At 51.4% G+C, this 12117-nt stretch overlaps 1 protein-coding gene across 1 annotated transcript; it reads left to right on the forward strand.

The window, feature by feature from the left end:
* Nucleotides 1-304: 304 nt before the first annotated feature.
* Nucleotides 305-10292, forward strand: LOC121435250 (butyrophilin subfamily 3 member A1-like). Its single transcript, XM_041634445.1, is given in 11 exon segments — nucleotides 305-402; nucleotides 1282-1450; nucleotides 2866-3213; nucleotides 4080-4361; nucleotides 4475-4675; nucleotides 4878-4898; nucleotides 5011-5037; nucleotides 6358-6384; nucleotides 9177-9203; nucleotides 9544-10064; nucleotides 10067-10292. Coding segments are annotated over 11 exon segments (1824 nt in total). The 5' UTR covers nucleotides 305-360; the 3' UTR covers nucleotides 10226-10292.
* The last annotated feature ends 1825 nt before the right edge of the window (nucleotides 10293-12117 follow it).

The raw sequence follows: 12117 nt of genomic DNA on the forward strand, positions 1-12117 counted from the left end.
CTGGAGTGGGGTGGTGAGATGAACTTTCACCTCTTCCTGACAGAGAAAGGAACAAGCAGAAGGCACACACACCCTGTTCACATCAGCTTTCAGTTTCGGTGTTCCCATTGCTCTACTGACTGGGAACGCTCTGCTGGAGCCGGCTGGGACAAAGCCTCTGCAGAGGCCATGACAGCTCGTGCCAGGCTCTGCTTCTTGTCTGCTGGCCTAGGAACCATGACTCTGATGGAGATGTGGAAAGCAGAGCCTGGCGTTGGGGAGAGCCGAGCTTAGCCCTCTGAGAGCACTGTGGAGCAGGGCTGAACTCCGGGAGGAAGATCTGGGGTCTGCTAAGTCCTCTAGGATCTTGAACCATCCCCCATGCAGCCAAGTCCTTTCAAAGCTGCGAGCAAAGAGAAGCAGGTATGTTTGCTCTGAAGATACCTGGAGCCTGAGGAAGAAACCAGAGAGGAGTTTATGTTAGGTGAGTCTCAGCAGGTCACGTGCCTGGTGACTGGGCCTAGAGACACCTTCAAATCTTCTAAGGAGTTTGTCCTTCTCAGGCCTTTAGGCTGTCCCCTCCCCTAACCTTCTGAAGAGCGGTGATTGGGGCAGACTAGGGTTTATTCATGTTCTTTTCAAGCCTGTCTGTACCACACAGGGTCTTTATCAAGGACAGAGAGAGGAGGATAAACCTGTTTGTGGGACGTGTGTGTGTGTGTGTGTGTATGTTTTTGTGTATGTGTGTGTGTGTGTGTGTGTGTGGCACCTGCCGAGTGTGGGGTGATGTCCTGAAACCATGGCAGGGACTGTGCTGGGACTGAAGTGTGGAAAACTCCACAACCAAGAGCTCGTCCAAAGCCCTCGTGATGGGCAGCACAGCCTCCTCGGGGACACGTCTGTCTCTGGAGCTGCCCAGATGACGCCTGGTCACAGTTATGGAACAACAGAAGCACAGGAGGTGGCCATGCTGTTCCCGAGGGAGGGGTGGGCACAGGCTCCGTGTCTGGGGTCACAGGCAGTGTGGACGTGGAGAGTGGGATTGACGGTGTCCCCTCTGGGCTCTCCTCAGGGTGCTGAGAGGGCAGGGCCTGGGTTCTGGGTAGAGCCTGGCTGCACTGTGGCTGGGCATGGGGTGGAAAGGAAGGAATGACTTCCTCTCAGAGGACTTGGATGTCCCCAGCTCTCCAGTTTTGTTCTGCGTGGCTGGGAGGAACCCGGGCATGGGTGTTTGCCTGGTAGTGTAGACGTGTTTTGTCCAGTGGGGCTCACACCAGCCCTGATGATCTTCTCCCTGCTCAGGTGTCCAAGCTCAGTGTGGAACCTGCCTTCTGCTGCAGCCAAGGGTCTTGGTCTCCCCACCTGTGTCTCCCTGGCTCCGAGGACATGGACAAGTGCTGCAAGCATGCTCTGCTCCGCTGTGTGACCTGCCTGTTTGTCCTTGCACAGCTGCTTACCCGGGCGTCCACAGGTGAGTGTGCTCTGCTCTCTCTCTCCCATGTCTCCCTGCGGTGATCGGGATCTGCCACGACCAGGCTGCTCAGATGTGCACAGACTCATTAATACTGGGACCCAGGGGTTGTCTAGTATTCCATTTACAGTGAGTTACTAATAAGATCTAGGCTGAGCCTGCTTGCATGAGCGTTCGAGAGGCTGGGAATGGAAAATTGTGAGTCCTCGCCCAGCCTGCGCACAGCAACCACACCCTACCTGGGGAGCAGAGCTGGGATCACAGCCTTGGAGCTGGCAGTGTGCCAGGGGTGTGAGGAGCTGCAGAGGCCAGGGTTGGCTGAAGCAGAGTGAGCCAGGCAGAGAGAAGCAGGGGCTGAGGGTGGGAGGTCCTGCAGGGGTGAGGGTGGGAGGTCCTGCAGCAGATGGCACCCTCAGTCCCAGTATCACAGTCCTTCTGGGCTAGAGGGCCAAGGGCACTCAGACTGAGGCAGCCATCTTTCTTCTTTATCAAAAAGCTATTGGGATTCCAGGTAGTGCTGGGTGATTTTTCACAGAAGTACCCTTTGCCTCCATGTATTGGGTGCTTTTTCCAGAAAGTTTGACTGTGTGCCCCCTTCATGTCTGATACCACAGAGTCTAGAAGACTGTTACAGACAGTCATGAGTGCTGGTAATGGAACCTGGGTCCTCTGCAAGTGGAATTAGTGTTCTTGGCTGCTCAGCCCTCTCTCCAGGCCTTTGCTCTGTGTCTTAAGGTTCACGTATAATTCAGTGGAGGAAGATGTGCGCTAATACAGTGAATGCAGGGCTGGAGGTTATGAGTTTCCTGTGTGTGGTCTAAAACAGACCAGGTAGAACTATGTTTCTCAAGGTGTGCTCTCAAACCCAAGGTGTGAGCATCTGCAGGGATTTTACAAAGGCAGGATCTTGGCCCAGCCCAGACCTACTCAAGCCTGAGCTCTGGGCTGTGACCCAGTTACCTGAAGGGCACCTAGGACTAGGTACACGCATGCTGGAGAGGGAACTCATGAGAGGTTTCCTAATGGAAGGGTCTGGGGCCAGGGGCACAGGCAGAATGGGGAGTCTCTCTCTCTCTCTCTCTCTCTCTCTCTCTCTCTCTCTCTCTCTCTCAGACAGGGTTTCTCTGTAGCTTATGAAGCCTGTCCTGGAACTAGCTCTTGTAGACCAGACTGGCCTCGACTCACAGAGATCGGCGTGCCTCTGCCTCCCGAGTGCTGGGATTAAAGGCATGCGCCACCACTGCCTGGCTCTGAAGATCTCTTGTACATTAACCATAGATGCCTAACCCACAATGCCTAGAGCAGCCTCATCCTGCCTCTGCCTCCTGGTCCCAGGACATTCCGTGTCATAGTGGGTGTTCTCTGCTTTAACCTGTGTCTCTTCAGTCCTCTCACGGTGACATCTGTGTCCACAGAGCAGTTCCGGGTGTTGGGTCCCTCAGACACCATCGTGGCTGCTCCAGGAGGGGAAGCCATACTTCCCTGCTCCCTGTCTCCAGCCATGAGTGTGGAGAAGATGGAGCTCAGGTGGTTCCGCTCCAAATTCTCAGAAGCAGTGTTTGTCTATCGGGACCAACAAGAGCAGAAGCAAGAGCAGATGGCTGAGTATTCAGGACGCACCTCGCTGGTGAAGGACCAGTTCCACCAAGGCAAGGCTGCTGTGCGAATCGGAAATGTCCAGGTCTCAGACAGAGGGATGTATGTCTGCTTCTTCAGACAGGGTCTCTTCTATGAAGAGGCCATCTTGGAGCTGAAGGTGGCAGGTTGGTTAACTGATTCCTGTTCTAAAGATGTTGGGGGTCCTGTGTGTGGGAGGAAAGTAAGGGATAATGTCACTCAGCTCCCTAATTTATTTTTGAGCAATGTCTTCTGTAGACCAGACTGTGGTTAAGCCAGCCGTGTAGTGGAGGGTGACTTTGAACGTTGGATCCTCCTGCTTGTTCCTAGTTCTGGGCTCACAGGCATGCTCTGCCATACATGGCTCTGGGCCATCATTGTTATTTCTATTTATTTTTTAGTTTTTTTTTTTTGAGATGAGAAATAGGTGATACATTCTTCTATAGGTTAAGTCTATCTAAATTCTATATGTGTAGTCCCTAAATGTACTGGGCCTTGTTCTGGGGACCAGGGATCCAGCCAATGTCATGGTAAACACCAGATGTTAGATTTCATATTTTAGAGGCGTAGGCAGAAAAAGTCAGAGAGCTCCAAAGAGACGTCAGTGAGAAATGATCCATGCTTTAGACAAATGATCGGGTAGAGGAAGGGAGGGCGTTCAGGGCTTCCCTGGGTGGAGCTGGGTGTCCTGCTCTCCTGGGGGTCACAGGTGTGTGGAGAATGGGGAGACGGAGTGACGGTTTCTACCTCAGGGCTCTGGGTTCAATGTCCTTCAGTTTCCTCTGGGTCTTGTGGTTGATAGAAGAATGACCCGTGCCCTCTTTCCCATAGCAGTGGACACTGTTATTTTTCTGCTGTTGAGCAATGGGGGCAAATCCTGGTCCCAGCCCTGGAGGGCTTTCCTCTTCAATACCTGTGTTTCCCATGAGAGGTTCCTATGAGACGCACAGGTGATCCTGGGGTCCCTGAGCCTAAAGTGCCTTCTACGGTCCTCACATGTGTCCTCCTGCAGGGATGGGCTCTGTCCCTGAAGTGCACATCAAAGGTACAGAAGATGGTGGTGTGTGTGTGGTGTGCAGTGCTTCAGGGTGGTACCCAAAGCCCCAGGTGCAGTGGAGAGACTCCAGTGGGGAGAATCTCCCAGCATCCTCTGAGACCCACACTGAAGATGCTGCAGGTCTGTTCAGCATGGAGAGCACATTGGTGGTGAGAGACAGGTCCTTGTGGAGTGTGACCTGCTCCACCTTCAATCCCATCCTGGGTCAGGAGAAGGCCATAGCCATGTTCATCCCAGGTGAGAGTTGTTCCTCACTCCTACAGAGCTCGGGAAGTGGATAGCCTTTCTGGAGTGTGCTGGGCTGTCTGTCCTCAGGTGTGCCCCTCACTGGCTCTCTGCCTGGGCCACAGAGCCCTTCTTCCCTCAGGCTTCTCCCTGGATGCCAGCTTTTGCCGTGAGCATGACCGTGATGGGACTTCTAGTCCTAGGATCTTGCTGTTTTCTCATATGGGAGCAGCATGCAATGCTGCAGGCGCATCAGGTACTGGAGAATCTGCGGCGCGAGCAGGAGAAGTGTCAGAAGACAACGGAGCATGCGCTGCAGACAACATGTAAGTCCTGATGGCAGTGAAGGACTGGCCAGAGTCTCCAGGAAGATCCAGGGTTCTGGGATCAGAGTAGGTGGCCCCGAAGCTCCGAGAGCAGGGCTGGAGTCCTGGGGTCAGCTGGGCTCTAGTGCAGACTAGTAGGAAACAACATTGTTTCCTGTTTTTCTGCCAAGTGCACAGCTCCTGTCTTCTCACTGTTTTTTAGGCATACTCCAGGAGGAGCTGGGTGAGTCACACTTTTCTTCCTGAGCCCTATGTGTCCCCTCGTGCTTTTCCTCCTGACTCTGTGTCCCCTTAGTAGCCCAGCAGCTCACTTGAGTCCTCATGTTGTTTTTCAGATCGGAGGAAGGCAGCTTATATGGCTGGTGAGTGACTGCCCCAAAGTCCCAAGGTTCCCTGTGCACATGCGCCCAGGGATGCCCTCTCCTTGATTCTAGGCAAAATGGGAACCCCTTGAGGGGACAGAAGTGTAAGGTTCTGGGAAGGGGAAGCCTGTCCCATGGGCTTTTCCAGATTTCTGCTCAGAGCTGGAAGACCTGGGTCTCTGGATGTGCCCTGTGCCCCGGGTCTTATCCCACCAATGCCTGTCGTCTGTATTGTTGACTTTTGTCTCCATTAGCCCTGGACTATTGCCTGCCCTGGGGGCCAAACAACAGGGTTAAACTTTCAGTGAAGATGCAGGCAGGAACCTGGGGCAGGAACTGAAGCAGGGACCACAGAGAACAACCGCTTGCTGTCTTGCTCCCAATGGCCTGCTCAGCCTGCTTGCTGGTCCTCTCCGGGATCCCCTTCCTAGTACTGACATTGTCTACAGTGGGCTGACCCCTTCTACAATAATCCTAAACCATGATAACGCCCCACAGCGTTGCTTGCAGTGTTTTTATGGGGGCATTTTCTCAGCTGAGTCTCCCTCCTCTCAGATGACTCTAGCTTGTGCCAAGTTGACACAAAGCTAACCTGCAGAAGATGTTTATAAGTGAATCAGGTCACAGACCCTGGAGTGTGACCTCCACTCATTCCACAGTCATCCCCCAGGGAGTCTGTTCCCTCAGCTCTGAAGGTGTTGATCAAAGTGATGGGCAGAGCCAGGGCTGCGGATCTGAGTGGGAAGGGATGGTGAGCTGGGTGCCCGTGGAATAGTGGTGCCCTGCTGTAGAGATATTTCAGCGTCCATGAGGAACAGTGGGCACTTCACCCAGAACTCACTTCCTGTCCATGTACACACATTCTTCTTTTCAGCACATCTCCAAATCCACCTTTCCAAAAAGTGCTGATGTCATCATGGTTTCTGATAACTATTGAATAATTGTATTTTATTCTCTAAGATTTTTTCCTATATTGTAAGGTTTTAATTAAGAGTGAAACTGAATAATTATAGATTGTTACTACTGCTACTACTACTACTATTTAAAGCTTTGATTTTTGGAGTAGAGGGAGCCGGTTGAGTGTTTAAAAGCCACACAGATTAGGGACAATGGGAGATTAGCCTTACAGCACCATCGTTCTTATCCCTGGTCCATGTAATTTCCCCAATTCTCCTGCCCCTGCATCTTGCAGGAGCCAGCTCCCTGGGGTCCTCTTTCCTCCTAGGTAAACCTCACCTTTAGAATGGAGGGAGCATGGGTTGGTGGACTGTTTGAGTGGGCTGTTCTGATTGGTTCTCAGGAGAATATGTTCCTTTGCAGCCTGGAGGAAGGCCCAGCTGTATGCAGGTGCGTGACTATGGAGACTGCTGTCCTCTGGGCAGAACACGGGTCTTAGGGTTTCCCCTAAGTGAGGAAAAGCAGCTTGAGGAGGAAAGTTTGTGTGACTCACACTTCCAGTCCACACCACAGCAAGTCAAGGCAGGAAGTCACACAGGGCAGGATGTGGAGTTCGGAGTGAATGCAGAGTTCATGGAGGATTGCTGGGTACCGCATTAGCCACCCGGCTTGTTCTGTTTCTTTTCCCATGTTCCTATGACCACTGTCCATGGGATGACACAGCCCACCACGGGCTGCATTCTCCAGTTTGAACTATCAATCATCTATCAACCAAGAGAATTCCCCATGGGCTTGCCTACTGGCCAATCCTATGGAAGCATTTTCTCAGTTAATATTTCTTCTTCCCAGATGACCCTACCTTGTGCCAAGCTGGCACAGAAGCTTGTCAGCACAATGTAGCCATTGTCCTTGGAGCTGTCAGAGCAGTGACTGCCCAAAGGACACATGCACAAGACTGGACACATTAGGAGAGAGGAGTCACACGGCCTGCCCTTGCCAAGATGTTTTTTCTCTCTCACTCTGTGTGTGTTCTGTAAGTGTGTGTGTGTGTGTGTTCTGTAAGTGTGTGTGTGTGTGTTGTATGTGTGTGCACGTGTATGTGTGTGTGCTGACATGAGTGTGGAGGTCAGAGGACAACTTCCAGAAGTCTTTGCTTTCTTTCCATGAAGTGGTTCCCCGGGATCAATCTCAGGTTGTCTGGGTTGGTGACAAGCACCATTATCCTTGCTACGTCATCTCTGTTACCCTCTCTATGGGGCAGATGAAGGGGGCCTGGGGAGGCCTCATAATCAGGCTCTTCCCCAGTTCATATGTAGACAGTTCATGGCTGTTGGGGGAGAGGGATTTTTTTCTTTAGTGTTGGGGTCGCTCATCCATGGCTCATGCTTCTCTATGGAACCCTGATGAAGGCCATTGTGTCTGTGTTCCCACGCTCTGTGCTCATGTGGACTTTCCTCTGATCTGTCGTTGGTACCCTGTCCCTGTGCACAGACATGTGTGCACCTCACACAGCACCGGCTCTCATGTTTCCTCACCTTCTCCAGCTCCCGTCATCCTCTTCTCTGTGTGTGCACGTGTGTCCCCACCCACTCTCTGGCAGGATGAGGTGAGTGTCCTTCTGTCCTTGTCAGTGCTGGCCTCCATCAGAACACCACAGGGAGCCTCCTCGGGCTCACAGAACGCATTCTGGTTTGTCCTATGGTGTAAGTCATTGTCAGCATCAGCATGGCCCAGTCTGCAGTCACCTGGTTCGGTGGACATCTTCTAGGAGCAGCGTTAGTGGCCAGTTTAGCTTTGCGTAGAGACTGGTGAAGGGTCACAATGACTCTGTGGATCAGAATTATTGCTTTCAGGAAGATTCCAGAAGTCAGGTCAGGCAGCATGGGATTCATGTCTCACTAAGATAGTCTTTAGTTCCATGTCCTCCTTAAATTTGGGATTCCTTGCAGGACAGTGCTGGTGCACACATTCAACCCCAGCACTCAGGAGGCAGAGGCAGGGGGATCTCTGTGAGTTTAAGGCCAGCCTGTTCTACAGAGCGAGTTCCAGGACAGGCTCCAAAGCTACAGAGAAACCCTGTCTCAAAAACAACGAAAGAATGAATAAATGAAAAGTTGGATTCCTTGTGCTTTTGTCTCAGTTTTCACAAAACTCTTTTTCTTCTTAGTCCTCTGGTCTCTTGGTGGTGTTCTCCCTCTCTCTCTCTCTCTCTCTCTCTCTCTCTCTCTCTCTCTGTGCTTTGTGTTCCCTGCTGGATTCCTTCTCCAGAGCACCTGGCTGCTCAGGGTTTGGGTGTTTAGACCAGGTGTTCTGAGTTGGTGTTCGGTGCTTCCAGGATGCTTGTGGGTTTGCTGAGGCCTGTGTGATCCACTCGAAATTATACATGACTTTCTGTAGTCTTTACATTACGTGAAATAGTGTGCAACTTAGAATTTCTCACAAGCATGTGTGTGTGTGTGTGTGTGTGTGTGTATGTATGTGTATGAACATTTTGCCTGATTACATGTCTGTGTGCCATGTGCAAGCCTGGTTTTGTTGGAGTTCCAATGAGTGCGGTTTATTCCCCGGAACTTGAGTTACAGATAGTCATCAGGATTCATGTGAGTGCTGGGAACTGAACCTGGGTCCTCTGCGAGACCATCCAGTGCTTTCAAGCACTGAATCCTTTTCTGTTGTTTGTGGTTCTGTAAGATCAAGCCAGGACCTTGCAGGCACTGAGCTGTGGCGTGCCATGCATGCTGTTGTTTTTCTGAGACAGGATCTCACTATGTAGCTCAGGCTGGTCTCAAACTCAAGGATCCCCTGCTTCATCAAGTCCCCCACTCCCTGTCTTGGTAATTTTCATATTCAACGATGTCCGTCTTCCAGGATGGTTGTGTGTCTGGGCCCTGACAAGCCATAGTGAGAGGATGAGCCCTACATTGCCCTTCTGCCTTTATTAGGGCAGATATTAAGTTTCATTGGTCAGATCTTTATGGGAAGACTAGGGCAGGATGAGTTTGTGTGTGTGTGTGTCTGTGTGTGTATGTGTTTGCATGTTTATGTGTGTCTCTGTGTGTCTCTCTGTGTGTATATTTGTGTGTGTTTATGTGTGTATGTGTATTTGTGTGTGTGTGTATGTATATGTTCGTTCAGCAGGTACATTGTCCCCACAACTCCCAGGTCTGTGTTTCATGAGACAGCTGCTGACCGGATGGGTACAGTGTCTGAAACCCCTCACATGACCTGTGCTTCTCTTGTAGATTGGCACAGGGAGCACTTCCAGTCCTGTGAGTGACTCTGGTCCTTAGGGACACTCCTCCTGCTCTTCCCATGGCTCTGGTCCCTCCTTCAGCTCCTGTGGTGACAACCTCAGTGGTGGTGGTCTGGGAGGCAGAGGGGATGCTCACTAAGCTTGGTCTGGTTCTCAAGGGCCCTGTGACCTTGTAACCCCTAGACGGCCTTTTGTTCCCTTCCCCTGCTTACCAGTCATGGTCTTGAGCAACAGGCTGTTCTGAGAGGGACTTGTCTCCCTAGAAGAAGCTAAGAGACTTTGAGGTGGAGGTGGGATGGCAGAGGCCTTGTTTAGGGGCTGGAGAGGACCTCCCATGATTGGTAACTCTCCTGCAGGGTATGTCATTCTGGATCCAGACACTGCCCACCCCATCCTCGCCATCTCTCAGGACAGGAGGCATGTGACCCGGAAGGATACCACTCTGTGCCTGGATGACCTCTTCTGTGTGTTAGGCATGGAAGGCATCTCCTCCGGAAGACGCTACTGGGAGGTGGAGATAAGGAATGGAGACAGCAGCAAGTGGACTCTGGGGGTCTGCAGGGAAGATGTGGAGAGAAAAGGCTTTTATTCAGAGTGTCCCCAAAAGGGGTTTTGGACTGTGGGGCGGTCTAGCAGTGGATACTGGGCCTATATTGACAGTGGGAGGGCCTCATTATCCTTTAGGCATGCTCCCCAGCATGTGGGGGTATTTGTGGACTACAGCGAAGGCGACATTTCCTTCTATAACATGAGTGAGATGTCCCACATTTTCTCCTTCCGTGAAGCTTCCTTCGCTGGGACTCTTTTCCCATACTTCAGGCTCAAGTCCGGAGATGTTTCAATGATTCTTAGCTCCTTGGAGCATGACTCTGAGGGGGAGGGAGGGGAGGAGAAGGGAAGAAGGAGGAAGGGGAGGAAGGGGAGGAGGGGGAAGAGGAAGAAGAGGGAGAAGAAAGGGAAGAGGTTATTTTTGCCTTTTTTGAAGGAGTCTGGGAATCCTCCAGGGGAGGGGCTCACCCCAGGCTCTGGAGTTGTTGACTCTCCCCCAGGGGAGGAATCCCCATTCCTCCCTCATCCTGGTGACACTTTGCTCCCATAGTGCAGTTCACTGTGTGTCCTTGTGAGACTCCAGAAGTCACAGGCTTTCTTTGGGTCACCAACCAGCTCCCAAGTCCTGAATGGGGACTTGGCATTTATTGTGGATGCTTGGCCTTATCTTGTACTTGCCGTACTAGCTCTCATTGCTTAGATTAGCCTGTTTCTCTTCATCTCCGCTTTGCCTCAGGACCTTTTACCTTTCTTTCCTTTTACATATCCTGCTCTGTGTGTGTCTGTCTGGTGGCTGCCTGGCTGCCCCGTGGCGTCCCCCTCTCTTTCTCCCTTGTTCTCTTCTCCCTTCTCCCCTGAGAACCCTGTAGATTCTTCCTCCTCCTATTCTCTCTGCCCACCAGCTCTGCCCATCCCTCTACTGCTTAGCTATTGGGTGTTCAGCTTTTTACTCAACCCATCAGATGCCTTAGGCAGGTGAAGTGAAGCAGCAACACAGCTTTACACTGGACTGCTGGTCCCGGTGCTATAAACTGACGAGCTGAGCAAGCGGTGGGAGAAAGCCAGGAAGCAGCCTCCTCTAAGGCCTCTGCACCAGCTCTGCCCTGCCTGAGTTCCTGTCCTGACTTCCTTTGAGGATGGACTGTGGTCTGGAAGTGTATTGAAACAAACCCTGTCCTCTCCTTGTTGCCTATGTTTGTCATGGTGTTTACCACAGCACAGAAGCCCTAGCTGAGGCGAGGTGCCTATGGCTTCTTTCTGGGAAATGTGTTGTAGAGGCCAGAAATCAAAGCTCCTCATGTGTGAGGTCCTGGGTTCAGTCCTCAGGATTGTAAAGTAAAACAAAGGACCACCCGAAGTAGACGGATTTATTAAGTTAAAGCATTTCTGGTTTATTAGTGCTTGTTTCTTCAAGCAGAGTTTGAAAAATTATCTCCTCTGAGCCAAATTGTGTTTGACTGTTTTTTTGTGTGTGTGTAGGTATGTGCTGTGAACTGTTGTAAACATTTATTTAATGTAAAATGTCAAATAGTACTTTGTGCTATGAGTAAAGATGAAATTCAAATTTGAATATCCATAAATAAAGTTTTATTGGAACACAACAGTGTTCACTCATTTGTATAGTATGTATGGCTGCCTTGGTGCCCACAACCGAGCTGTTGTGATGGTATAAGCAGACAAGAATAAGTATTTGTTCTCTTATAAAAAATTTAACTGGCCTCGACAAGGTATTTTATTTAGTAATGAAATAATAATTACAAGGTAATAATTTTATTTAGTAATTCTACTGACCCTTGTAGAGTAAAAACTGTTGTGGGAAAGCTGGATTCCTGGTTGCACAGAGTAAGGTGTGCACAGCATCTGGACCAGCGTCTCCTCCTACAGATGCTCAGGCTGGGCACAGTGTCCAGCCTTCCTCCCCACAGAGTAAGGTGTGGACAGCATCTGGACCAGCGTCTCCTCCGACAGATGCTCAGGCTGGGCACAGTGTCCAGCCTTGCTCCCCACAGAGTAAGGTGTGGACAGCATCTGGACCAGCGTCTCCTCCTACAGATGCTCAGGCTGGGCACAGTGTCCAGCCTTCCTCCCCACAGAGTAAGGTGTGGATAGCATCTGGACCAGCGTCTCCTCCTACAGATGCTCAGGCTGGGCACAGTGTCCAGCCTTGCTCCCCACAGAGTAAGGTGTGCACAGCATCTGGATCAACGTCTCCTCCGACAGATGCTCAGGCTGGGCACAGTGTCCAGCCTTCCTCCCCATCAGTCCTTTCGGGAGCTGTGGGAGGGAGGGGACTGCAGAGTGAGGGGACAATGGAGGACAAGATGGAGGGGTGGAGAGGGTGGGGAGGTGAGGGTTGGAGGGAGAGAAGAGCTTTGGGGTGT

Source organism: Microtus oregoni, unplaced genomic scaffold (genome assembly GCF_018167655.1).
Source record: "Microtus oregoni isolate MIOR12 unplaced genomic scaffold, Mior012 000046F_ref0000063, whole genome shotgun sequence".
Classification (NCBI taxonomy): Eukaryota; Metazoa; Chordata; class Mammalia; order Rodentia; family Cricetidae; genus Microtus; species Microtus oregoni.